The sequence below is a fragment of the Saccopteryx bilineata genome, chromosome 12, assembly GCF_036850765.1.
Source record: "Saccopteryx bilineata isolate mSacBil1 chromosome 12, mSacBil1_pri_phased_curated, whole genome shotgun sequence".
Classification (NCBI taxonomy): domain Eukaryota; kingdom Metazoa; phylum Chordata; class Mammalia; order Chiroptera; family Emballonuridae; genus Saccopteryx; species Saccopteryx bilineata.
In genome coordinates this window covers 32,574,287-32,602,183 of record NC_089501.1, presented here as the reverse complement: position 1 = coordinate 32,602,183, position 27,897 = coordinate 32,574,287, and the positions used below count along the sequence as shown (strand labels likewise).

Sequence of the window (27,897 nt, the reverse complement as noted above, 5' to 3'; positions counted from 1 at the left end):
GAAGGAAGGAAGGAGCTGGAGCCACGAAGTGTGGAATAGCAAAAGGCTTTATTGAGTACAGAGCAAGCATCCCGCCCAGCAAGGTTCCCTGGCCCCGAAGAAAGAAAGATGGAGGAAAGATGGAGGCCAGGGAAGTCACAAGGATTAAACCGTGTGGGAGATATTTAAAGGAGTCCTCTAGGGAAGTCGGGCTAATATGATGTAGCGAAATCTCACTGGCTGACAGACAGTCGCTTTTTTCCAAAGGGTTCTTGCGAAGCTTCTTTTGGCGTGCTTGGTTGTGGGCAGTCCTAGCCAAAGTTCGAGGGTCTGACCTTTCCCATTATCCACTGACCTTACACTCCTAAATAGTAAAGATCAGTTCTTATTTATCCATGCATCCTTATAACGGCAATAAAGGTGCCTTTCCTATAGTGAGTGCTATGGTCCAAATGTTTGTGTCCCTCCAAAATACATATGTTAGAGTTTTAACTCTCAAACATAATTGTATTAGGAGGTTAGACCTTTGGGAGGTGCTTAAGTCATGGGAGTAGAATCCTCGTGAATGGGATTAGTGTCCTTGTAGAAGAGGTTACAGAGCAACTGTTCTCTCTTCCACCTTGTTAGATTACAAGAGTTCTGCAGCCCAGAAGCCCTCAGTTGTCTAGGATGGCATCCTGATCTTGGACATCTAGCCTCTAGGACGGTAAAAAATAAAATTATTTTTCATAAGCTACCCAGTCCATGACATCATTATGGCAGCCTGAATGTGCTAAAATGGTGATCATAAACACATCAAACAAATTATTCCCAGAAATTTAGGCTAAATGGAGTTAAATCTTTCCTAGTCAAAGTGTGGCCCTAGAGCCAGTGGCATTGGCATTCCTTGATTATCTTGTTAGAAATGTAGCATCTCAAGCCCCAACTTGAATCAGCCCTACTGAATTCAAATCTGCATTTTCACAAGACCCCCAGCCCCAAGTGGTTCACTGTACATTGAAGTTGGAAACTTACTGAGCTAAGGAATTTACTAATGTAAATAAAATGATCCAGCTAATAATTTCTCTCAAGTATGTACTGTATTTTCATAATGTTTTTTTCTCTAAAATTATGTTTAATGCCAGTGTAATTATGCATCTTTCATTGATAAATATTTTCTGAGTGCCAAAGGTATTATCCCTATGGAGCATAATGTAAAGCCAGGAGGCATGGCCACAATCACAGTCGCCTGGCACATGCAGATTCGCATTTGATTCAGACAGACGGTAATGAAACAATGGAGCCAAGAACTGGTGGGCCATTAGCTTTTATCCTAGCTTGCACTTGACGGGCAAGAAATACACACAGTGGGAAAACACTTCCCTTTCCATTCAGAGCTCCCAAAGCCACTGACTTATCCTAGTTTCCTAGAATCAAAGGTTTCTACCTCACCAGCCTTATTCACCTCTGTTCCCCATTTCCTTTTCTCTGCACAAACTCTGCACAAACTGGCTTCTCCTTCAGCATTCAGCCATCTTGGCTGCTTCTCCACTCCTCCATGTGGCCTTTCTCTGCTCTTGTTTTATAGTGTAGAAATCAAAACCTTTAATCCAATATACAAACAAGGAAGTTTCTGATACAAAGTCACTTATCTGAGGCAAAATGGGATTCCTCATGAGAGTGCACCACCCCATATCATGCAACAGTGAAGGGTGTAGTGAAAATCTTAGTTTTAAAAAGATCTTAGTATTAAAAGGGTGAGAAAGGCTTAGTCTTAAAACTAAGCCTTAGGCTATAAGGACCCTGCCTGCTTACAACCTGTCCCCCACACCCAATGCAAACTATAAGCAAGCAAACATATATATCATATTTACAAACTTACCTGACCACATTCCACCCCTTTTTTTCGCTTCACAATCTAAAGTACTGGTATTCCTGCACAAGGAAATTAGGCACATTATACAAAGTACAACAACATGACAAATCATACAATTTCAACAATTACAAAGGTACATTTCACCAGTCTCTGAGCACTTTGCCAAAAGCACAAAATGTCCTCTGCCTTCTTTCTAGCCATTTGAAAAGCTTCCCTGGGCAGAAGGAGGGCCTCCAGCAAAGTCTCTCCCCACCCCCATCAGGGTATTTCACATTGTCCAAAATCCGTAAGTCCATCCAACAAAGGAGCCAGTGCCCACTGTGGTCATAGTACAGGAATCAGTCCACACACATGGGTCCTCAGCCACCCCCCTCATCCATGCCATCCTGGCAGGTCTTACACTGTCCCAAAGAGGAGCACGTGGCAATGGCAATCAGCATTTCCATCTCTGCTCTGGAGAGCATGATGGCATTCATCCCTATGTCCCAAAATCATAAACCTACCCAGGGCATAGTAGGTACTCCTTGCTGCTGGGCTCTCACCTTCTGGACTGCAGATTGCAACTCCAGCCCAATTCTCCTCATCCTCCAAAGATGAACTGAAAACATCAGCTTCTGCTGCCATGCTTAAGCCCCGGGCCGCTGTTGCCCTCTGCTCCACAGGCATTGCAGCCCAGGCCCCAGCCTCAGTCCTGGCCTCTCACTGCTGCTGGCTCTTCACAATGTCTAGGACAATCTCCAAGTCATGAACCTGTGAATCCTCCTCCAGCAGCTGCTCCATTTCCAAGTGAATCTCATGAACCTGGTCGGCCTTTTTTGGTGCTTGCTCCAGCTCCAGGGTTGGCATCTCTTTCTCCCACATTTGCTCCAGCTCCTTCCACTGCTCAGTTTGCAGGTCCTAGGAAGCCTCTTCCACAGAGCTCTTGGTTTCCTCACGCATGGCTGTAAAAGACAGCCAGCCTACAGTCCCCAAAAGGATAGCCTGGGGAACCATAACAGCAACCAGTCCTCTACTCCACTGCTCAAAGGTGGTGGTGACTCCATACCAATCTGTTTTGAATCCTGCCACAGACTACGCCAAATATAGAAAATGTTGGTCAAATAAATTTGTAAATATGATATATATGTTTGCTCGCTTATAGTTTGCATTGGGTGTGGGGGACAGGTTGTAAGCAGGCAGGGTCCTTATAGCCTAAGGCTTAGTTTTAAGACTAAGCCTTTCCCACCCTTTTAATACTAAGATCTTTTTAAAACTAAGATTTTCCCTGCACCCTTGACTATTGCATGATGTGGGATGGTGCACTCTCATGAGGAATCCCATTATGCCTCAGATAAGTGACTTTGTATATTGAATTAAAGATTTTGATTTCTACACTATAAAACAAGAGCAGGGAAAGGCCACGTGGAGGAGTGGAGAAGCAGCCAAGATGGCAGAGTGCTGGTCCTGGCCGGTTGGCTCAGTGGTAGAGCGTCGGCCTGGCGTGCAGGGGTCCCGGGTTCGATTCCTGGCCAGGGCACACAGGAGAAGCGCCCATCTGCTTCTCTACCCCTCCCCCTCTCCTTCCTCTCTGTCTCTCTCTTCCCCTCCTGCAGCCGAGGCTCCATTGGAGCAAAGATGGCCCGGGCGCTGGGGATGGCTCCTTGGCCTCTGCCCCAGGCACTAGAGTGGCTCTGGTCGCAACAGAGCGACGCCCGGGAGGGGCAGAGCATCGCCCCCTGGTGGGCAGAGCATTGCTCCTGGTGGGCGTGCCGGGTGGATCCTGGTCGGTCGCATGCCAGAGTCTGTCTGACTGTCTCTCCCCATTTCCAGCTTTGGAAAAATACCAAAAAAAAAAAAAAAAAGATGGCGGAGTGCTGAAGGAGAAGCCAATTTGTTCAGTTTGTGCAGAGAGAAGGAGATGGAGAACAGAGGTGAATAAGGCTGGTGAGGTAGAAACCTTTGATTCTAGGAATACTTGGATTAAGTCAGTGGCTTTGGGAGCCCTGAATGGAAAGGGAAATGTTTTCCCATTGTGTGTATTTCTTGCCTGCCGGGTGCAAGCTAGGATAAAAGCTAATGGCCCACCAGTTCTTGGCTCCATTGTTTCATTACCGCCTGTCCGAATCAAATGCGAACCTGCACGGGCCAGGCATCTGTGGTGGTAGCCATGCCTACTGGCTTTACACATGCATTCTAACATGGAGAGAAAAAAATGATCAATATGCATATTGTAGAGTGGGAAGGAAGGTGCTCATGAAAAAATAGTAGGGCAGGATAAAAAGAAGGGAAGGTGGGTTGTAATTTCAAATTTTTGCAGAAGCACATGATAAGCAGAGACTTGCAGATGAGGTGGTTAGCTTTATGCACATCTATTGTGCCTGGAGTTGGATGGGAGTGTTGCAGAGTAATAGCAGATGAGAAAGTGGACAGATCTCATGATGAGAGGCTTTTTAATAAATTCCTATTTGATTTTGCTGAAAAGATAATACAAGTTGTTTCCCCCTCCCAATAATAGTGTAGTTCTCGGCCAAGCCAAATCGATTTGGGCTGAGGAAGATTGCACAAAACATTTCACTAGCGAAACTTCAGGTTCCTCAAAAACAAATGCAGGGATTTAGAGGAGGCACATAACAGCTCTTTCCTGTTCTAAACTCTCAGACTCCCAGACGCTGATGGCAAAGTGTAATGAGGTAAAATGATTGTGGCTGGGTTGAGAGCTAGGGCAAAGTTCTGCGAACCCAGGATACTGAGAAAATAGGAAGTAGAATCGCGGGAGGTGGTGCCAAGCAGGAAAAAAACATAATAATAACCTTTGGACCCAAGTTCCTCACAAATCCCTGAGCCTAGGTCGCGACCATCGTCTGTCGTGCCCCTAATGTCGTGGTACTTCGCAACTGGCCTGTCCTCGCCTATTTTGTCCTACTAGTTCACCCTCCCCGCCCGAGATCCCCTTCCCAGACCTTAGACCTGCCTCTAAGTTCACTCTTGCCCTCACGCCTGACCCCGCCCCGCCTCCCGTCCTGGCCCCGCCTCCCGTCCTGGCCCCGCCTCCCGTCTTGGCCCCGCCTCCCGTCTTGGCCCCTCCCCGTCCCCCCTCTCACCTCGAGCCTCCTGAACTAGTCCTGCCTCCCGATCCAAAATCTCGGCCTCACGGTCTAGTCCCGACGTCCCGCTGGAGCTCTGGTTCCGGCGGCGGAAGTGACGTCAGGCCCAGGCCCAGGGCCGGGCCGGCGGACACCCGCACCCGCTCGGGGCCGCACCCGGAGTCTCTCCGGGGCAGCATGGCTCTCCTCCTTCTCCTCGTCCTCGTCACGCAGGCCGCGAGCAGGGTTGAGCTGAGTGTCGCGGGTCCGGAGCTATCCGCAGGTACTGTCGCTCGCGGCAGGGTCGCGGCCGGGTGGGAACGGGAGAGAAGGGAGCAAGCCGCCCCTGCCAGGAAGCCCCGCCCGGCGGGGCCGCACCCGCATTGCCGGACGCCCCGGTTCTCGGCCGCCCTGGGGCGTCGGGCTCTGTGGCGGCGGCGGCCTCCGGGGAGGCGACTCCGGGTCTGTGCGGTTCGCACTCTTCAGTTCCCTTTCTCTCGCCTCTTCCGTTGTTGCCAAAACAGCAAAACGCGCCTCTCACTTCTTCAGTCCTTGTAATTCGTTTTGAAATGAGTGAGACTCCCGGCCAGCATTTGTAAGCCGTGGCCACCGGTGATGACTTACTACTACTCTTAGGGTGGACCCCAGATTCTTAGGATGGGAGCGCAGCTGTGCTTTCGCCCGCTGAGGATGAAGTGTGGTCACTGGCCATCTAGCGTCCTGGCCTGTGCGGGGCGCAGGGCGGGCTCCAGGGAGCCAGGTGTCAGGCGGCGGTCTCTTTACGCAGCTTAGTCCGTGGGAGCATCCTGTTTCCGCCTGTTTAGGGAGGTTTCCCGGGAAACAGATGCCAAGAATACGCTTTTCTAAAGCTCGGTGTGATGGAGATTCGGAGCTCTGATAAAATCAGGAAACTGCTTCTGCCAGATGATGAACCCGCATTATCTGAAAGCCCGTTAGTCACGAGTACCTCCTCTGTGTCCACAGCTAGCACTCGACTCGCCTGGAAGAGGTCAGGGAGGCCCAGCCTCCAGCAGCCTTGGCAGACTGTGGGTCCGAAGCTCTGTGCCATGACTCATCCATGAGTTCCTGTTAGGTGTGCTGCATTCATATCCAGCTCTCCCGTGGCTTGTTCTTTCAAAGTCAAGAAAACAAATAGGTAGTCGTATTCTTTGGGACAGACTAGATTATACCAGGTGTTGGGAATACAAAAATAGGAGTTACTTAGTTTTTATTTTCAAGGATCAGGGTTATGTAGCTAACAGTTACAAGGTGCTAGGCACTGTTGCTAAGTTCTCATCATGTCTCACTTTCACAGCAACCCTATAAAGTAGGCATTATTGGTATCTCTGTTCACAGATGAGAAATTGAGGCACAGAGAGGTCTGCCCGACTTGTAGAGACTCCGCTGGTACTCAGTGAGGAGTCTGAGGGGAGTCTGGCAGTGGGCTCTGCAAACTGCCATTACCTAGGGCAAGTTAGTCACCCATAAGGGCAGCTGGAGTACATTGTGTTAAGAGCTTGAGCCTCTTGCACAGACTACTGGAAAGCAACATGTGGGTACCTGGCTCTGACCAGAGGAGTCAGGAAAGATGAGAAGATGACCCCCCCCCCCCAAGTTGGAACTGGAGGTGCAGAGACGTGTGTGTGCAGAAGAAGAGGTGTGGAACAGCTTGTGGAATTAGTGGAATATTAAGCATTTTATTGTAGAATATGTGTGTGAGGATCCAAGGGGTGACATGATGGGAATGGTACGACAGAAATACAGGTTTGCCTGACTTAGACTAAAAGAGGAATTGATTGGCTCAGAGAGTCTAAGCAAGAGTTGAACAGAAAGATAGAGATGCCAGCTGGGCCTCTGCAAGCTGAACCAGGAAATCAAACTGCCAAACTCTCCGTTCTTTATTTCTAACTTTTTTAGTGTTAACATCTTTCCCTAGTTGGCAGGAATCGTGGCTGTTGACAGCTTTTGGGTTTTGACATTTGGCAGATTCTTTCATCCTAACAAAATACCAAGGAAAGGCTCTGATTTGTCCAGCTTAGGGCAGGTGCCGGCTCGCATGGGAAGTAAATGTTTCAGGGGATGGCAGTAGGGGGGGTTCCCAGAAGAGAAATAATGTTTCTAGAAGAAGTACAGGTGCTGAACTCACAAAGTGATATGCTTACTATACCTTGCCCAAGTCAGTGGGTAGCCTAGATTAAGAGGAGAAATGATTTTATGCAGATTAGATATGTCACTTAGAAATTCATCTTATAAAATAGTTTGGTAGTAGAATCAAAGGAGGAAGGCCAGTTAGGCTGCTGCTTAAGTCTAGGAGGAGTCAATGAGAAGAAGCAGTTGAAATGGAGAAGAGCGGACAGTTGGATGAACATTTAGAAGGCATGTGGAGCTTCCTGTGACTGCACAATTTGCACATCCTGGAAGCAGGCCCTGGAGTTTGAATTGTCTGCATACGCCCCACAGAAAGATCTGCCGTGGCCTTCTGTATACTAGCATTTTTTAAACACAATTGTTGACGACACCCCCTTTTTTTCAATGCATTTCAAGACAGTTGTCTAGTTTTTTTAGTACATTTCTCTAGATTTTGTTGTGTTTCCTATGCCCTTTTTTTTTCTTAGTGAGAGAGAGACACACAAATAGGGACAGACAAGCAGGAAAGGAGAGAGATGAGAAGCATTAGTTCTTTGTTGCTGCACCTTAGTTGTTCATTGATTGCTTTTTCATATGTGCCTTGACCCGGGGGCTGCAGCCAAGCCAGAGACCTTGGGCTCAAGCCAGCAACCTTGGGCTTTAAGTCAGTGACCTTTGGTCTCAAGCCAGCAACTGTGGGGTCATCTCTATTATCCCATGCTCAAGCCAGCAACCCTGCACTCAAGCTGGATGAGTCTGTGCTCAAGCCAGTGACCTCAATGTTTTGAACCTGGGCCCTCTGCATCCCAGGCCGATCCTCTATCCACTGCACCAGTACCTGGTCAGGCCTATGCTTTTTTTTTTTTTTTTTTTACAGAGACAGAGAGTCAGAGAGAGGGATAGACAGGGACAGAGAGAGATGAGAAGCATCAATCATCAGTTTTTTGTTGTGTGTTGCGACACCTTAGTTGTTCATTGATTGCTTTCTCATATGTGCCTTGACCGTTGGCCTTCAGCAGACCAAGTAACCCCTTGCTGGAGCCAGCGAGCTTGGGTCCAAGCTGGTGAGCTTTTGCTCAAACCAGATGAGCCCGTGCTCAAGCTGGTGACCTTGGGGTCTCGAACCTGGGTCCTTCCACATCCCAGTCCGACACTCTATCCACTGTGCCACCGCCTGGTCAGGCTTAAACTTAGTTTAAAATGCAGTATCTGCAGAGTGTAGGAGGAAAACCCATAAGGACAATCTGCTTCTGGCTCTTGGTTAACTTCCCTGACTCTCCAGTGCCTGGCACTTGATACACACTCAATGTGATAACCTTTTTTTTTTTTTTTTTTTTTTTTTTTAATGTTTATTGTATTGGTTTTAGAGAAAGGAAGGGAGGAAGGGGGAGAGAGACAGGAACATCAGTCTGCTCCGGTATGTGCCCTGACCGGGGATTAAACTGGCAATCTCTGTGCTTTGGGATGATGCTCTAACCAGCCAAGCTATCCGCCCAGTTCGTGTTAACTCTTCCTGATGCGGGTTTGATTGTATATTTGGAAGTTCATCTTAGATGAGGGGACTTGGTAGGAACAGGAACAGTCAAGAGATTACAGCCAGTCTCTGAAAAATCCAAGCGGTAAGGAATATATTACAGTTACGCGCTTTTGTTGTTATTTCTTAAGTGAATTTATAGGGAAAACAAATTCACGTGTGTCACCTAATAATCAGCAGTGTTTTATTTTTCATTCACTTTTACATATAAAGCAGTGTATGTATTTTAAGTGAGTCAGTGTCTGCTAGCGGCTACCTTCTTCCAGTTTGGTCTCCCACCCTGGGTATTGTCCAAAGCACACGCTTTATTTCAGCACACACATGGGGCTCTTAACTCACCTTCTCCACTTCTTAGCTATGCTTCTGCTCCATCTCTGGCTTTAGGATAATGCTCTGGGAGTGTTAAATTTCTCATTATCTTCTTTGGATTCTGTTTTATTTCAAAGATTCCAGATATCTAAGATAATACATTTTAATTACACTTAATGAACAGGTGTTTTGTGCTTTTTTTAATTGAGAGGCAGGGAGGCAGAGACAGACTCCTGCATGCGCCCAACTGGGATCCACCCAGCAAGCCTCCTACCAGGCAGTGCTCTGCCTGTCTGGGCCACTGCTCTGTTGGTTGGAAACAGAGCTATTTTAGCACCTAAGGCAGGGCCATGGAGCCATGCTCAGCACCCAGGGCCAACTTTGCTTGAACCATTCGAGCCATGGCTATAGGAGGGGGGGGGGGGGAGAGAGAGAAAGAAAGAAAGAAAGATATGGGGGGGAGGAGTGGTGGAGAAGCCAATGGTCGCTTCTCCTGTGTGCCCTGACTGGGAATTGAATCTGGGACTTCCAAATGCCAGGCTGATGCTCTACTGCTGAGCCAACTGGCCAGGGCATGAACAGATACTACTAATAATTTTTTTTTCACTTTACTCTGATTTATGATTCATATGGACTTCACAAGTTACCTATTTCAGTTCTACATAACAGAATACCTAGAGAATTCAAGAAAAGGACAACCCATTTAAAGAGCTATCTTATAAAATTTGGCAGCACACAGCAATAAATAATAATGCAGTTTGTTGTATGAACTAGATCAATAATTCATGGTTCCATTTCAGTGGATCAGAATGGTAGTTAAACCAGAATTAAATGAAATTCTGACAGGAAGGAGTCAGTTTACTTATAATTTTCTTATTAAGGGACTGCCTTTATTTTAGATTATCCCAATGCATAGTAACACAAATATATGGTATCCATTTTAGTCATGTCCATTCTAACGAAATGACTTACTTTAATACATTGTTCAGATTTAACAGTGGCCATCATTTAATTGAGATAGTATAATAAACTGGCAAAATTACTTGAAGCAGGTGCTTGTAAAATCATCAGAAAACAACCATCTCCAATTCCTATTTATATGGAGAGGCTATTTTCCTCTTATTTTATTAAACTATCACAAAAATGACACTTAGGCAGCTTTTCTTAATTAAAAATCAATAAAACTTTACATATTGTCTTTAGATAACTACTCTAAGCCTTTGTTTTGTCCTTGGTAAAAATAGGTCTCTCACCTCCCTGGAAGGGTAGTTGAGGTACTTAACTGAAATAAATGCATAAAAAAGTTGAGCACATTCCTTGCTCTGTTGGAAGTGTTTAATATATGCCAGTGATGATCATTCAGTAATATGCATCATTATTTTAACAAATATATTTTAAAATATTAAATTGTTTAGTTATATATGAAATCGTGTTGGCTTAAAAAAATTCACCCAGATTAATAGGAGAAATTTAGGCTCAGCAACTAACTCTTTCTTCCACCCTTTTCCTTCCATAGTTTGCAAAGTTCTCTTTTACTTTTTTTTCAGTTCCTAAATTATTTCTCAACTTAGAATGACTTAGTCCAGAAGGGAATTAGTCTTGAGAAATGACTACTGTCAGTGACTAGATGGTTCTATTCCAGTTAGAATTCATTGACATGCCAAGCAAACCCAAGTAGATAAAATTGGATAAAAGGCCAGGGGTAAAATTCTGTGTTTCAGGTCAGAAAAACCCTCACATGTTGTTTTTAGTAAAGATCTGGGGAATTTTAGTTAATTACAAGTTCACTATAAGCCACTATTCCATATGCCCATCTTTTAAAAAAAGAGGAAAGAAAGTATTTTATTTACAGCTATTGCATCATTTCTGGGCTGCATCGTTTAAGAGATAAGAGTAGGTGATAAAAACCAGAATAGTCTCAAAGATAGATAGGCATGAGAAGATCGCAGGATACTGGAGGCCTTGACCCAGCTGAGGAACTAGTACATAGAAGGTAAAGTAGACTTGAAGCATACTGCTCACAAGAATTAGGGGATATTTCAAAATGAATATGAAGCAATAAAATACCCCCTAATTTTTGTGAGCAGTGTATTTTAGGTGTCCTCATTCAAACCTTTCTGAAACTTCTGCAGGTATAAGACAATAATCTGCAGGTACAAGACAATAATGTGGGGATGTAATGTACAAAATGATGGCTACAACTAACACTGCTATATGATATATTCAAAAACTGCTGAGAGTAGATCCCAGAAGTTCTATCACAAGGAAATAGACATTTGTTTTCTCTTTTATTTCTTCATGTCTCTGTATGAGATGATGGATGTTAACTAAACTTTTTGTGGTTATCATTTTGCAGCATATATATAGCATATGTTGTACACCTTACACTTACACAATGCTGTATGTCAATTATAGCCCATTAAAACGGAAAGAAAAATAAAGAAAATACTTTTATTTTCACAAAGTGATAGATATATGATTCATGAAGTTCAAAGCCCCCAAATATTGGAATGTTTCAATGACAAAACCTTTTATGAACACTTCAAACATCGTATGTAAGAACCCTCAAAGTGTCTTTCTTTATCTTTAATCTAGGAGATACTGCTACTTGCTAAGAGAAAAAGTTGAGAAGCATTAAGAAAACTAGCCATTTATCAACATCATAAAACCATTCAGGAGGTAGATTGTAAAAATTCTGAAAAAAATGCATAAGTATTAATTTGGTATTTTTCACTGTGGGAGGGTGTGAGATATTTTATCTGAAAGTTACTCATTCAAGAAAGGGTCTGGATGCTTTATTTTTAATTTAATTTTATTATTTATTTTGAGAGAGAGAGAGAGATTGAGAAAAGAAGTAGAGAGGGAGAGAGAGAGGGTGGAGAGAGATGAGAAACATCAACTCATAGTGTCACATTAGTTGTTCATTGATTGCTTCTCATACATTCCTTGACCAGGTGGCTTAAGCCAAGCCAGTTACCCCTTGCTCAAGCCAGTGACCTTGGGATCATGTTGATGATTCCCACACCTAAGCTGGCTAGCTCATACTCAAGGTGGCACATTCACGCTCAAGCAGGCAAGCCCGCGCTCCATGAGCTCTGGGTTTCGAACCCGGGATCTCCACATCCCAGGTCGATGCTCTATCCACTGCGCTACCACCAGTCAGGTGGGTGGGTTTGGGTGCTTTAACTTGGAGCATTGGTTTTTGAGTTGTGGTATCAGGTGGCTTCAAATTCACAAAAACAATTTACTTAACCAGCCCCTTTATTCTCATTTCTTTTTGCTGTTCAGTTTGTCCTTACCTTAAAGAGGCTGGTAAGCAGATTCTGGTATGGTGTCTATGGAGTATGGAGCTCTGTTCTGCCACAGACGTACACATCTTCTAGAGTCATTGTTTGCTGTGTGTTCAAGTTGGTGAAGAACGATGGCTGTCAGTCTGAGCAAAGGCAACAGGTGCTTGGGCGGTTATAGGACAGAGCACTGGTAGCAGCTAGCCCTACTTCTGGCCATCAGCATCCTGAAGATGTCTTGTCTGCTTCCCCCTCCACCCTACCTTCTCCAGCAATGCTTACAGAACTGGTTTGGCTGCTGTATGTTGGCCTTTGTGACATCCCCATTGCCCTGTCTAGTGGCACTGCTTTATTACATGCTGATCATCAGTATTTTCTGTCCTCTCCTTTGCTCTTTTTTCATATCCTGTCTCTTCTAATTTATCACGAGGAAACAGTTGCATGTGGTCATAATTCTTTTTTTTCTTCATTGTAGTTGAGTGTTAATGAAAAATTGATTCTTCTCTCCTATGTTTGGTTTAGTTAAATCCTCAGCTAGTTTCTAGAAGAGTTCCAGGAAGCATATCTTAAAATAGCTAGTTTACTCTGGATAGTATGAACATATGCATGAAGTAACTCTTAATTCTTATCCGGAAATAACGTGAGTTAAAAAACTATGGGTATTTTGAAAAGATGGGGAAATCTGTAAGATTATTTTATTTCATGATATCTGGTAGAATCTTAATACATGTATTTTTATTTTCATAAGTTACATTTATTATGAGTAGAAGTTTTGTTGTAAGCCTTAATTATTTCAATCAGAATATGTAACAATTTAAATTTTAGCTTACAAAATTCTGTGTTTTAATGAGAAAATTACTTATGTCTATTATGTTATTTTAGCAAAAATGACAAAGGCAGATGTCTAATAACCGCATGGTTTCTCTTCTGGTAGCATTAAAACCACAAGTTACATCCTTTAGTGTAAATATTTAAAAGTTTCTCCTTTAACGTAGTAGTAATTTCTGTCTGTGTAATCCATCGAAACCTCTTCCTCCTACCACCTGTTTTGATTACTTTGAACGCTATGATTTAAGTCCTTGTCCTAGTCTAATCATGTCAAACTTTTACTTAAATTATGGGAAACATAGTTTGATTTGCATTAAAAACTAATCTAACTATACAAATCTACAATTATTTGTGGCTTTATGAGTCAGTAACCTCTTAAATATAAATGGACTTTATTTGATATTGTAGTGTATAGATTGAGTTCTACATGCCCTTTCTTCAAACAGAAATTTCAGATTGAGTCTCTACAGTTAAAAAGTCATTCCATTTGGGAGTAGTTTTTTTTTTAAAGGGCTTAAAAGGAAGGGAAGAACTTGTCATTATTGGAAACCAGAGGAAGGCAAATCTCCGTTATGTAGTAGCAGAAAGCTTAGCTGCACTATGAAATGTGTCTGGTGAGCTGCATGTCCTAACTAAGGAGATTTCCAACCAAAGTGCTGAAGATGCCATGTAATTTCTTCTTGCTTCTAGTAACTGCAGGACCAGAGAAAGGGAAGGGAAAAAGACTGTTAAGTGAAAAGAAACCAGGACCTGATTGTTTGAAATTTCTCAACCTCTGGAGAGACAAAAGATGCTAAAATTAAGAAATGGCTTCTGAAGGAAATTCAGATTCATTATGAGTATTTTTAGCATCAGGCACCTCTCATTCTTATATGGTTGCAAAATTATGATTATATGTATGATTATTATTTGATAGTAATGTTGAATTGAACCCAGGCTTGTGCCTTTTATTTCCTTCTCAACAACAGATTATAAGCTGTTTGAGACTAGACTGTTTCAGAAAGCTGAGGTACAAACATACCAAATAAAAAGAAACCCTATTAAAGAAGCTTCAGTATAACTTGTCATATACTGTATTTTAAGTGTTTCTTTCAACAGAAAGCAAGTATCGTGTGTGTGAAATTAACACCTCATTCAATGGATGAGGAAATCTGAAATAACTATTTAGTAATATAGCAGGAAAGAACCCAGATTTCTTAATGTCCAACTCAGGGAATATTTTTCTTTCTTTTTTCCTTAAATTTTTTAAAATTGATTTTTAGAGAGAGAAGAAGGGAAGGAGAGAGAAATGTAGAGGGAAACATCGATTTGTTGTTCTATTTATTTATGTGTTTATTGGTTAATTCTTGTTTGTGCCCTGACCAGGGATTGAACCTGCAACCTTGGCATTTTGGGTTGCAGTTTTAACCAACTGATGTACCCAGCTAGGATGGTTATATTTCTCTTATTAGAGCAGCCTACTCAATATAAACCTGAGTGATTATCATTATCATCATCTGGGTGCTTTAAAAAATATACTTGTAGCTCTTAGAATTTTTGAGGAGGATGTTAAGTTATGTTAGGAAGCCACTGAACTTTGGCCACATTACCATTCGTATAATTATTTTAATTGTATAAGTAAATCAGTTTAAAAATTAAATTTAATGGTGTGACATTGGTTAATAGGATTGTGTGGGTTTCAGGTATATATTTCTACAGTACATGATCACTATTGCAATTGTGTGCCCATCACCCAAAGTCGAACTGTCTTCCATCACTGCATGTTCCCACGGCCCTGCCATTCCTCCCACCCCCTTCCCTCTGGAAACCACCGTACTATTGTCTGTGTCTATGAGTCTCAGTTTTAGAGTTTTCCTTTTGGGCCATATTGCTAACTATATATTATACCTTTATGTTTATTCATAAAGGGAAGGAAGGGAGGGGAGGCAGGAGGGAGACAGAGGGGGAAGGGAGTGTGTGTATGTGTGTGTGTGTTATTTTCCAAGGGGTGGTGGACGACACATTTTTACATGGACCAGGGGGAAAATGCTTACTTTTAATACCTACGTTATAGTTTTGGTAATGTCTGATGAAAGATGTTAAAGTAACGTCTGCCTGTTACCTCAAGTGGCTCACATCTTATCAGCAAAAGTTTTCTGAAACAGTTCAAAAGAGCCAAGGCAATAAGAAATACTGGGTTTGTTTTGTAAAAAGCCTTGCACCACCCCAGAGGGCAAAGTGTTCATGAAATTGGAACAGTTAGCTAGTGGCTCCTTCAGTCGATCATTAGGCATCTCGTCTTATGCTGTAGAAAGGTACTAACTGTGTAATATTGCTGGGTGTAGGGTTGAGAGCCTGTTTGGTGGAATTTTAGAGTGAAATTAGCCAATGCAGTTTTATAGACATTGAATATAATCTGTAGCATCATTTATAGAAAATTCTAGTGATTAAATGAATTGAGATTATTACAAGCAGTGCATTTATTTTAAAAACTCCTAAAACGTTATAGGAATTTACTGCCTCATACTTATTTGTGTTTCCCTTATATCACAGTGTTGCTTCAGTAATTAAAAATAAATCAGAACTCATTTTTCAATAAAATTAATTTATAGCCATCTCCTAATTTAAATAATTTTTAAAATTTATTCTGATAAATTCTATTTTTTAAAAAAATACATTTTTTTAATATTTGATTAACATGGCTTCTTACTGTAAGGTTTTTAAATGTTAATATTAATTTCTTACTATTGTCCATTTTACTTTTTGAATCTCTTACAGTGCCTGTGCCAACCAATGTTAAAATTGAGGCCTACAATTTGAATACTGTCGTGTCTTGGAATTACCCAGACACGCCACAGACACCAGTTTTTACTGTGCAGGTGAAGACCTATGAGTGAGTGTTACTCTTTTATCCTTTTTATTTTGCTTTTGTCTTGGTCCTTATGCATTCCAAAACTCTCTGGTTCCTTTTCATGTGACAAAACTTCCTGAATTGCTTGTAGACTTTCAGAAGTCCTAACTAAGGATGCAAATTAGTTCTCTTCAGAATACTTCCTGCCACTTTGTTCTTCTTGTCAGAATTAAATTATACAAGTATGACTATTTAACTAGATTTTAAGGCCCAATAAATAAAGTTTACATTTCTGTATTAAAAATGTCATCTTGTCTGACCAGGCAGTGGGGCAGTGGATAGAGCATCAACCTGGGATGCTGAGGAACCAGGTTCAAAACCCTGAGGTCACCTGCTTGAGCGTGGGCTCATCCGGCTTGAGCTCAGGGTCACCAGTTTGAGTGTGGGATTATAGACATGACCCCTGGTCACTAGCTTGAGCCCAAAGGTTGCTGGTTTGAGCCCAAGGTTGCTGGCTTGAGCAAGGGTCACTGGCTCAGGTGGAGCCCCCCAGTGAAGGCACGTATGAGAAAGCAATCAATGAACAACAAAGTGCCACAACAAGTTGATGCTTCCCATCTCTCTCCCTTCCTGTCTATCTGTCCCTGTCTATCCCTGTGTCTCTCTCCTCTCTCTCGCTAAAATAAAAAATGTCATCTTGTTTCCTATAGTTTATATGTATTGTTGAGTAAAAAGATAAAGATTTCAAAAAAATATTTGACAAGTGCTAAAAGTCTTTATACTGTGTTGGATTCTGTAACTAAGTAATGATTAAGTTAATGAAAACGAGTTAAAAAAGTAGATTTTTAAAAACTTACACGTGGAATATGGTTTGTACAGATCTTATAATTTGATTTGAGACTCTTTATTGTAAAGGAATTTGTAGTACTTCTTTTTTTATTTTTTATTTACAGAGACACAGAGAGAGTCAGAGAGAGGGATAGATAGGGACAGACAGTCAGGAACAAAGAGAGATGAGAAGCATCAATCATCAGTTTTTCGTTGCAACACCTTAGTTGTTCATTGATTGCTTTCTCATATGTGCCTTGACCGTGGGCCTTCAGCAGACCGAGTAACCCCTTGCTCGAGCCAGCGACCTTGGGTCCAAGCTAGTGAGCTTTTGCTCAAACCAGATAAGCCCGCGCTCAAGCTGGCGTCCTCTGGGTCTCAAACCTGGGTCCTCTGCATCCCAGTTTGATGCTCTATCCACTGCGCCACCGCCTGGTCAGGCTGTAGTACTTCTAACCAAAGAGTTCAAAAGGGATTTCTACTTTGTTTAGCTTCTCCATCCTATTCTTTAGCTCGTTCTACCATCTTCGTGCTGTGAGTGAAAAGCAAAGCATAGACGGAGATGGTTCAAGTCTATGTATTAATAATAATTACTTTTTTGTTTCTTTATTTGTCTTTATTTTAGAGAAGCAAAATGGATTCATGCCTGCAATACCACTCATCAGAACTGTAATATCACGTCCATGATTACTGACCCAGCAGATAATCTCTGGGCCAGAGTTAAAGCCAGGCTTGGACAGGAAGAATCAGCCTATGCAGAGTCAAAGGAGTTTATTTTGTGCCAACATGGTGAGTAGAACATGTATACAGCTAAATTTTAACTTTGAGAGCACTTGCACTTGTCTTCTGTATATATAAGCTTTTATTAGGAGTTGCTAAAAATTATTATAATGCCCAAGAACCATTTGGAGCAATTTAGGGAGTTCTTATCTTCCTCTTCTCCCAAACCCCATAAAATAGGGCTAAGAGGTGCCCATCACTTCGCTCCTACTACACTGTTCCATTTCCTGTCCATGTCAATGCGTGCATCAGTGCTGTCCTGCTAGAATCCGCACCGCCCTTCCTCTCCCTGTCCTCTCGGTCATTCACTGAGTTACCTTCACTGAGGACTTTGGCAGCTGCTCTTACCTTTCCTCTCTACCTTAAAGCCTCAAGGCCTGTGGGGATTTTAATACCAACTTCAAACATTACCAAAATTATCAGAGTTCTGTAATCTCTTCAGCCCCAGTGACTTTCAGCTCTCCATGCTTCCAGCATCCCGTTGCTATAGGATACCTGACCTTTATCATCACTTCAAGCTGCGGAATCTTCAGTGCCAGTTGCTCTTTTCTGACTAACGTCCTGTCTTGTAGCTCTCGTCCCTTCACTCCCGGGTAGGAAGCCTTTAGTCACCCGATCCTTCACAGGCTTCTGGTCCTTCAGGGCCCCCCCTTCACTTCACTGCCATCCTCCTTCAGCTGCGTGCTTCACTATCCAGCAGTGCCTCCTGCTCCGGCTCTCCAGACTGGGCCTGCCGGGTCTCTTCCACAGCCCTCTCTCTACTTGCCCTTGAAGTAGTTTCATTCCGCAGAGGTCATCTGGTAACTAGACCCTCTGTGTGTCAGATTGTCCTCACTTAGATTATCAAAGGCACACTGTATGCCAGAAAGCACGCTAGCCCTGAGGCTGCATTAGTGAATAGAAACAGACGGGCCTGGCACACAGTAGGCAACCAATAAATATGTGAAGAATAGTTAAGTAGTTCGCCAACCAAGTCCCAAACATCAGAGACACATAATAAATGTTTGTTGAATGAATGAATACCTACTTCTCATTTTCATAATAAAAACTGGTATGTTTAGCAAACTTTTATAGAACAGTGCATTTCAACATTTTTACACCTGGGGACTAGTAAAACTAAAAGAATTATTTCGGGGACCACTAAGGCAGAAATCACTCTGACCATAAGTGAATTGGACTAAGATCATTGTGTCTATAATCTTCATACAACATCAGGGTGGTTAACTCTTTTTGCAGACTGGCAAGAAATTTCTGGCAAACAGGTTCATGGCCCAGTAGTTGGAAATAGTTATAGAGACTTCATACCAGACATCCATAGGTTTTGGAGATTCAAAGAGTTTCTGTAATGGTTTAAAGATCACCAAAATGCCTTCTCTGAAACATTTTTAGAAAACCATTTTTGTAAATCTACAGAGCCAAAGATAAAGAAAAAATAATCTACCAGAGCTTGCATTATGTCAAGGGTTTTTTTTTGTTGTTGGGATTTTTTGTTTGTTTGTTTGTTTTTTATCAAGGGTTTTACCAGGATTCAGGACCAATTATTTTGCTTTAGAACTGGAAATGAATTTAAACTGTTAAAGAGGAGTTTAGATTAGATAGGAACACTCCTTGACTGAGAAGATATATTAAACATATCTTTATTTAGGACATTTAGTATATCTTCTAGATCTTTTCGGAATGTTTTAAATGTGGTTCTGCTTTAGAACAACAACAAAAGAGTAGGTCGATTAATTTGGTAATTTTATATCAATGTGTTGTATAGTTCCAGGGCTAAGTAATTCTACTTCCTTTTGCTCCCCTCCCCCCAGGGAAAATTGGACCACCTGAAGTAGATATCAGACATAAGGATGACCAAATCATTATTGATATACTGCATCCTTTAGTTTCTGAAAATGGAGAAGAGCTGGAAGCCGAATGTTATGAAGAAATTAGTTGTTACACATACATATACAATCTGTATGTGAGAATAAATGGAAGTCTGGTAGGTGTTACTGTTTCTTTTTCAAAATGGAAATTTCTTTCACCAGCATAAATTGTTTCTGTATGTAGTGTAAGAAAGTAGAATGCTTATGAATATGCATGTAAGACTTATGGATCCTAGGGTTTGATAAGAAATATGAAATATGTATATAAATTCAATTGAATGGAGTTGGTGGTATAGTTAATCGTTAACAATGGCCAAGTGAACACATTTAAGTTTTTCATTTGCCTTGTATAACAGCATGTCCCTAGTCTAGGATGTTAACCAGTGTATTTTAATTTCTTCACTGGTAATCTGAGGATAATTTTAATCTTTTCTTCCTTATTGGTTGTGATGTAAAATTACACATAGCTCTAATTGAACTCATTGTTTTTAAGAGAAATCCCTATAAAGAACATTTTGATGGATATACATACAGTATCATACTATATTGAAATAACAAATTGATTTATTTTTTTAATTTTTATTTTTTTACAGAGACAGAGAGTCAGAGAGAGGGATAGATAGGGACAGATAGATAGGAACGGAGAGAGATGAGAAGCATCAACCATCAGTTTTTCATTGCAACACCTTAGTTGTTCATTGATTGCTTTCTCACATGTGCCTTGACCATGGGCCTTCAGCAGACCGAGTAACCCCTTGCTGAAGCCAGTGACCTTGTATCCAAGCTGGTGAGCTTTTGTTCAAATCAGATGAGCCTGCACTCAAGCTGGCGACCTCGGTGTCTCGAACCTGGGTCCTCTGCATCCCAGTCCAACGCTCTATCCACTGTGCCACTGCCTGGTCAGGCTGATTTATTATTTGATGTCCACTCTATTCTTAGACATGAAAACATTCAACACATACGTGTTTTCTCAAGGTTTTGCGTCAATATAAGTATGGTGATTTTTTTTTCAGATTAAAAGGAGCTATGGATTTTCATTGTGTTTTCTCCCTTACAGATCAAAGATAGAACGTGCAAACCGATAAAAGATGGTTGCTATGAGACTCATTGCCAGTCAAGTATTCCAGTGTCCTCCCTGAATTCTGAGTATTGTATTTCAGTAGAAGGAGTTATAGAGAACTGGCTTCCTAGAACTGAAAAGTCCAAAGAACTTTGTCTTACCATTTTTGATTATAAGAGAATAGGAGGTAAGTTCTTGCCATTTTTTTACTAAATATAGGGAGTGGTAACTAATGTAGGATAATGTGAAAAAAGGAAATTTGCAATTTCAGTAATCTCCACTCTATTAAAAATAATTCTATGCCTAAGAGAAGTTCAAAATTATAAATAGGCCACCACCCTGGGCTGATTGGCTCAGTGGTAAAGTAAAGCATTGGCTTGGTATGTGGATGTCCCAGGTTTGGTTCCTGGTCAGGGCACACAGCAGAAGTGCCCATCTGCTTCTCCAACCCTCCCCCTCTCTCTTTGCTCGCTCTTGCCCTTTCCTCCTGCAGCCATGGTTTAATTGAAGCAAGTTGGCTCTGTTGCCTCCACCTTAGGTGCTAAAAAGAGCTCAGTTGCTGAGCAACACCCCAGATGGGCAGAGCATCGCACCCTAGTGGGCTCGCCAGGTGGGTCCTGGTCAGGGCACATGCAGGAGTCTATCTCTCTGCCTCCCCTCCTCTCACTAAAAAAAAAAAAAGAAGGCAAATTACAAATATAGTCATCCTTCGCCACATCACGGTTCACTTTTCGCAGTCTCACTCTATCGCAGATTTTTAATTTGTATATATCTAATTTTGTGTCATGGATTTTACACTATATTATGGTATATAGGTATTTTTATATATTTATTTTAATTATTTTTGCAGTAAAATAAACACTTTCTAGCCTAAAAGTTGAAAATAATATAAAAAATATAAAAAATATTAATTAAAACATTAAAAGAATATTAAATCTAAATAAAGCCTTAAGCCTGACCAGGCAGTGGCGCAGTAGATAGAGCGTTGGACTGGGATGAGAGGACCCAGGTTCGAGACCCTGAGGTCGCCAGCTTGAGCGTGGGTTCATCTGGTTTGAGCAAAAGCTCACCAGCTTGGATCCAAGGTCACTGGCTCGAGCAAGGGGTTACTCGGTCTGCTGAAGGCCCACGGTCAAGGCACAAATGAGAAAGCAATCAATGAACAACTAAGGTGTCGCAATGAAAAACTGATGATTGATGCTTCTCATCTCTCTCCGTTCCTGTCTGTCCCTGTCTATCCCTCTCTCTGACTCACTCTCTGTCCCTTTAAAAAAAAAAAAAGAAATAAAGCTTTAAAATACATATAAATAATAAAATAAATATAAAGTTACTTCTTTCGCAGATTTTTGCCTGTCGCCAGGGTTTCTGGAACCTAACCTCTGCAGTAGATGAGGGACCACTGTAGACCATTTCTCAGGCATTAAAAGATATAAAATAACCAATTTCAAAAGCATGTGATATCCATTTCATGCAGGAAAGAAAAAATATAATAAACACATAAAGCTGTGTGCATAAATGTCTGCATTTCAGGATTATGCATAATAATATAAGTCTAATTTATTCCTTCAATATAGCAAGATGATATATAAATATTTATGTATGTTCTTTATGGGACAAAAGTTTAAAAACTGAATAGCAAGAATGTTAATTGACTAAAATTTTGTGATGTGAACTATACAAGCACTGACAATTAATATTAAAAAAAAATTATAGAGCCTAGCCAGGCTGCGGTGCAGTGGATAGAGCGTCAGACTGGGATGCGGAGGACCCAGGTTCGAGACCCCGAGGTCGCCAGCTTGAGTGGGGGCTCATCTGGTTTGAGCAAGGTTCACCAGCTTGGACCCAAGGTTGCTGGCTTGAGCAAGGGGTTACTTGGTCTGCTGAAGGCCCACGGTCAAGGCACATATGAGAAAGCAATCAATGAACAACTAAGATGTCACAATGAAAAATTGATGATTGATGCTTCTCATCTCTCTCCGTTCCTGTCTGTCTGTCCCTATCTGTCCCTCTCTCTGTCCCTATAAAAATAATAATAATAATAATTATAGGTTAGTTTAAATAATGGTTAGTAGGTCATTTTTATAGCATTTAAAAATTTTCATCATCCTTTGCTTTTATGGGGGGAATATTTATATAATAGAACTTTAGAACTGGCATTCTCAAGTGGCAGACACCATAACACAAATTTGGGCCTTTCTTTCAAATTTAAATATTCATTGTAAGTAATTTGTAAAATATAAAAATCCAGAAGACAATAAAATTATCTATAGTTCTACCATCCAAACAAATACTTAATTTGGTTGTTCTTTTTCATCCTATTTTTCTCTTTCTACATAACCATGATAATATTGTATAGTATACAGCTAGTGCTTGACTTACGACCATGATTGGTTCCGACAGACCAGTCGTAACACGATTTGGTCATAAGTTGAGTAGGCTATATGTACAGTACTGTGAAATGATGTTATGAAAAATTTTAAGTCAAAGACAAAGACAGTTTCCTCTTGGTAGACATCTTGGGAGGGGTTTGATGAAAAATACCCCAGACACAAAACACAAATTGCTGTACCAAGTCTGGGATAACAGTTGAAATGATGCATGCGGAGATGGTAGTGCTGCCGGAAGCTGGTCTGCACTGTCGTATGCCCAGCTGGGCAACGCTTGCGCTGCCAGACGCGGAAAAATCGTGGCTAGTGATTGTGGTCATAAAGTTGAATGGTCGTAAGTTGCATAGGTCATAAGTCGATCAATACCTGTATATAATTTGATATACTAATTTTAAACATATAACTATTTTCCCATATTATTTCACATATTTTATTAATATTTTTAAATATTTTTAATGTAGAATATTTCATTATTTGATTGTATTCCATTTAATGTTCCCCAACTTTTGGATGTTTAGATTATTTACAGATTTTAAAATAACCATGTTTTAATGACTGTCTTTGTGTGTACAGTATATTTTTTTCAAGTGTTAAGATGTTTTTAGAATTATTTTCTAGGTTTTAAATGTGCAAAAATCTTATGATACAAATATCTTCATAAGAATGGAAATCTAGGTGGAAGAATCAGTCCAAACATCTGAAATGTAGTACAACTTTTAAGCCATTATATGAGGGTTTCAAATAGGTAACTTAAGATAGTGAGGTGCATTTTATGCTACATAGTTTGCCTGATGCTCTTTTGAATAATTAAACCTTAATACACAAAAATTGAAAATAATGCAAATGACCCAGATATACTTAAAAAAAGAAAAGTGTAAACTGGGCTACTGATTCACCACATGGTGGCGCCACTGTGGCTCATAGCAGCATCCGGCCTGCCCAGTGCTTCTAAGCCCAGTGCTAGTTTAGTTATGTAGGGGTTTTTTTACCTTCTATTATTGTAATAATTGTTTTCTCATTCTGTAACAGGTGTGATACAAGCATTCATTTAGTAGTAATTTCCAGAATTGCTGTTCCAAAGAGGTAACTTTGGAATAGAAATTAAAAGTAATGAAATGCCATTAAAAAGGCCAAACATCACCACAATATGTAGAGTACTGTTAATTTGGGACAGAGGACTGATAATAAAAGTACTGAAGATTGTGCTGTGAAAATAAAAAGCAGCATAAGAGAAAAATACATAATGGTGATTATAGATGCATGTGCTCTGAAACAAATCTTCTGAAAGAAAAATAAAGGGGACTTTATTCCTGTGCACCTTTTCTGTCCGTGTGTGTGTGTGTGTGTGTGTGTGTGTGTGTGTGTACATCTGTAAATCTTTTTAAGTATTTGCAATCTTGAATAAATATAGGCCCCGGCCAGTTTGCTCAGTGGTAGAGTCTCAGCCCAGCATGTGGAAATCCTGGGTTCAACTCTGGGTCAGGGCACACAGGAGAAAGCGATCATGTGCTTCCCCACCCTCCCCCTCCCTTTCTCTCTCTCTCACTCTCTTTTTTTCTCCTGCAGCTATCGCTCAACTAGTTCAAGCAAGTTGGCCCTGGGAGCTGAGGATGGCTCCAGTGCCTCCTCTCAGGTGCTAAATTAGCTCAGTTGCCGAGCAGTGGCCCCAGATGGGCAAGGGGCTTGTCAGATGGAGCCTGGTCAGGGTGCATGCAGGAGTCTCTCTCTCTCTCTCTCTCTCTCTCTCTCTGCCTTCCTGCCTTTCACTTAAAAAAATATAAACAAATAAATAAATATAAAATGTAACAAAATTCTTTGGTGTAGGACTGGATTATTTTACACGTTATAGACATTAAAATATAGTGTAGGGCAAAAGTGGATTTACAGTTGTGAGTATGCAAAACAGTTTACTTTTATTATTTATTAATTGTATTATTTTCCATACAAAGAGCTATAAATTTGCTCTTGCCCACCCTGTATATTTTTAAAGTTCTTTTGCCTCTTTAACTGAAAAAGCTTAACTCTGAAAACCTATATTTGGGTCTGTAAGTAAATTGTTAGTAAGAAGCTGTGTTAGCTGTCTCATGTTGTGTTGTGACAGTGTAGTTGCAGGAAGCATAGAATTTTGGAGCTGGGGAGTCATGTTGCTATCTAGGACAGGGACGCAATTTTTACTCATCTTGCCTGACTTTGGTGTCAGTGTCCCTTAGCACTGTGGCCATATTACCTGATGGAATCTGTAAGAATAGATCAAAGGCTTTATAACTATTTGAATATAGCAGTGTTCCATCTTAATTCTAATATTTGATTTTTCTGTTTTTTCAGATTCTGTTTGGATTCCACTTGTTGCGGGTTCCCTCTTTCTAGTACTCACCCTGGTAGTTGTGTATTGTAACATCAAGAAGATAAATCCATTTAAGAGAAGAACTATCATGTTACCAAAGTCCTTGGTAATGTAATATTTTTCTTTAATTATATACACTAAAAGGTTGATTTGAACCTTTTTTGATGGTTTCTTAAAATTTTTTAAAGTAGAATGATGGTCAGCAGCTTGTCACCTACCATAAATCATTAAATCTTAATACATCCAAAACCACATATTTTTCACTACACGCCAGGACTTTCTTATACATGTGGCAAAGGTACAGTTAAACAAGTCTGTTAAGGAGCTTAGAGGCTAGTGGGAGAAAAAGGTAAGTATTCAGTGGGTAGACAAGGTGATAGGTTCAAATACAGAGGTTTATATACATGCCAGTGAGTGCCTGAGCAGTCTTGAAGGACAGATAGGGAGTTCGTCCAAGTACTAAGGGACAGTCTGGCTAAGATCCAGCATCAGGAATGGAAGGCTTTTGAAAATTTGCAAATACAGAAACACTTGACTGTGGTTGGAGTGTAGAAGAAAAGACGCCAAAAGCAACATTCAACTAGAAGTTTGGCATTGTCCTCTAACATTCCAAATCCTTTGTATGATGAAAAGAACATTTAAAGGATTAACAATTACAGCTTTTCGAATCAAATATGACAGGAATAATATCTGTGATATGCAAAGGGCTCATTTAAATTTGTTATGATACATTACATTTAAGTAAAGTGGATAAGAACTACCAACAAGTAGTGGACAGTTCACATACTACAATACGCATCCTTACTAGTAAGAGAAAGAAAAATAAGCCCGAAGATCCAGAAGTAGCTGTAGTATTAAAACTGGACACGCTGTTAAAAAGGCATACATTGGCCTGACCTGTGGTGGCACAGTGGCAGAAACTTGACCTGGAACGCTGAGGTTGCCAGTTCAAAACCCCAGGCTTGCTGGGGTCACGCACACACAAGAACGAGTTGATGCTTCCCATCCCTCCCCCCTTCTCTTTCTCTACTCTCTCTCTAAAATCAATAAATAAAATCTTCGTTGTTTTTTTTATATAGAAAAGGGTCCCACAGCCATGGTGGGAAGATAAGTGTGCAGTGAGCATACAGTGTCGCAGTCCTAGTGCCATAAACCTGCCACACCCTCAAACTGAGTGATTCCACTGTTAAGAATTCATTCTAAAAGATAATTTTACAAATAAAAGGACATATAAGAGTATTTATTTCAACATGTTCTGTAAATAGTAAAAATTCTCAACACTTGAACATCTGTTAGAGAAATTATTTAATCATTAGTGTAAAGAAATTGTATGAGCCAATAGAAATTATAATTATTAAGGCAAATGGTAAAATATTATATAAAGTAGCTGGAGTCCCATTACAAATGTAACATGTATCCATATGAAAAGTAATGCACAAAACAACATGTATTGTTGTTTTATATTTATGTCAACATGTATTTATGTCAACTGCCTGTGAATGAGATAGTAACTTTTAAAAAATCATTTCTTATCTTAATAGAGTATATTTTCATTAAATAGAAAAGGCAACTGCCAGATTTTATTATACTGTTATTCTGTATATACCATTTAGTGGTATATTTAATTGTCCATTATCCTTAGACCATTTTTTTGTCGATAGGTACTTAAGTTTAATAATTCATTATTTGTAATCATTGAATTCTCTTCCCTTAGATGTCTGTGGTAAAAAATGCCTCATCAGAGGTAAAATCTGAATCAAAAGATATATCACCGATCATCTATCAGCCGATTATCCCTGAACACGAGCAGGTTGTCTGGGAAGAGCAGTTGTCTTCGGCAACAATTTCAAGCGCACAGACTGAAATTGCAGGAAAAGTAGAACACAGAGACGACTTTTCCAGTGAAACAGAAGTGGGAACCACTGAAGAAAAGACTTCTGACGTGACCCCTGGCAGCCCTGTCACCTCCGTGCGGAGGGGGGATTCTGTCCTTTCCAGTAGTGACCAGTCTGAACCCAGCAGCGTCACTTTGAACTCCTATCACTCCAGAAATGGTTCTGATAGCGGCCTTATGGAATCAGAGGGCTTCTTATCTGACTCAGAATTTCCTCCAAATAATGAAACCAAAATAAAGGCAGGAGAACCAGAGCCCATAATGCTGAGAAACACCACCACCTCCTTTGGTTACGATAAACCCCACGTGTTTGTAGAACTGCCTGTGAATGAAGGAAAAGAGTCCTTGATCGGTTACAGGGTCACAGAAGGTTCCAAAGGGTTTTCATGAGGTCAACCAAGATGCACCGACTTGTCAGGAACTGCTTGTCCTGAACAGTTTTTCTGCTTTGATTTCATGAAAAGATCATTATTTCAGAAATTGTCTTTTTGCCGTTAATCACATGGAGTTCCTTGGCATAGAGAAAAGTCTGAAGAGCTTGTCTGGCACTGTCACATTTGATCTGAAAGCTGCGAATACTCTTTAAAAAACAAAGCATTGTTGCATCTCAACGTTATAAATAGGTTAGCAGTAACTGACTTCTCTAACAACCCTGCTTCCTATGACTCGGATTCCTCAGGGCCCTTTCTATCCGCTTCAAAGGATATAATGGATTTTTTTCTTTTCTGTGCATCTGTGGGTTCTTTTTTTTTTTTTTTGTAAGTTTATATATATAGTATTTTAACTGCTTTCAGAAGAAATTCTGAAAGCTTTTCAAAATTGCATTTAAAATTGAATTCAACAGAATTTATAGTCTGTAGATAAAAACTTGTATATAACTTTTATGGAACACTGCATTTAACGATTTTTAAATAAACTTTAAAATTTG

The 27,897-nt window shown here is 40.8% G+C and overlaps 1 protein-coding gene and 1 long non-coding RNA gene across 2 annotated transcripts; one reads left to right on the top strand and one right to left on the bottom strand.

Annotated features, from left to right (window-relative positions):
* Positions 1 to 29: 29 nt before the first annotated feature.
* On the bottom strand, positions 30 to 5,025 carry LOC136316247 (uncharacterized). Its single transcript, XR_010727677.1, has 4 exons — positions 4,915 to 5,025; positions 2,377 to 2,905; positions 1,841 to 1,893; positions 30 to 677 (listed from the first exon to the last, which is right to left on the bottom strand). It is a non-coding gene; the product is annotated as an uncharacterized lncRNA (long non-coding RNA).
* IFNGR1 (interferon gamma receptor 1) lies at positions 4,961 to 27,897 on the top strand. Its single transcript, XM_066248183.1, has 7 exons — positions 4,961 to 5,179; positions 15,739 to 15,853; positions 17,265 to 17,428; positions 19,228 to 19,400; positions 20,342 to 20,531; positions 25,057 to 25,181; positions 26,790 to 27,897. The coding sequence occupies exons 1-7, from the start codon at positions 5,095 to 5,097 to the stop codon at positions 27,357 to 27,359; spliced, it is 1,422 nt and encodes a 473-aa protein (XP_066104280.1). The 5' UTR covers positions 4,961 to 5,094; the 3' UTR covers positions 27,360 to 27,897.

Coding starts and splice junctions, on each gene's coding strand:
- IFNGR1 (XM_066248183.1), top strand. CDS start 5,095: ATGGCTCTCCTCCTTCTCCTCGTCCTCGTCACGCAGGCCGCGAGCAGG. Junction 5,180..15,738: donor GGGTCCGGAGCTATCCGCAG/GTACTGTCGCTC, acceptor AATCTCTTACAG/TGCCTGTGCCAACCAATGTT. Junction 20,532..25,056: donor TGATTATAAGAGAATAGGAG/GTAAGTTCTTGC, acceptor CTGTTTTTTCAG/ATTCTGTTTGGATTCCACTT.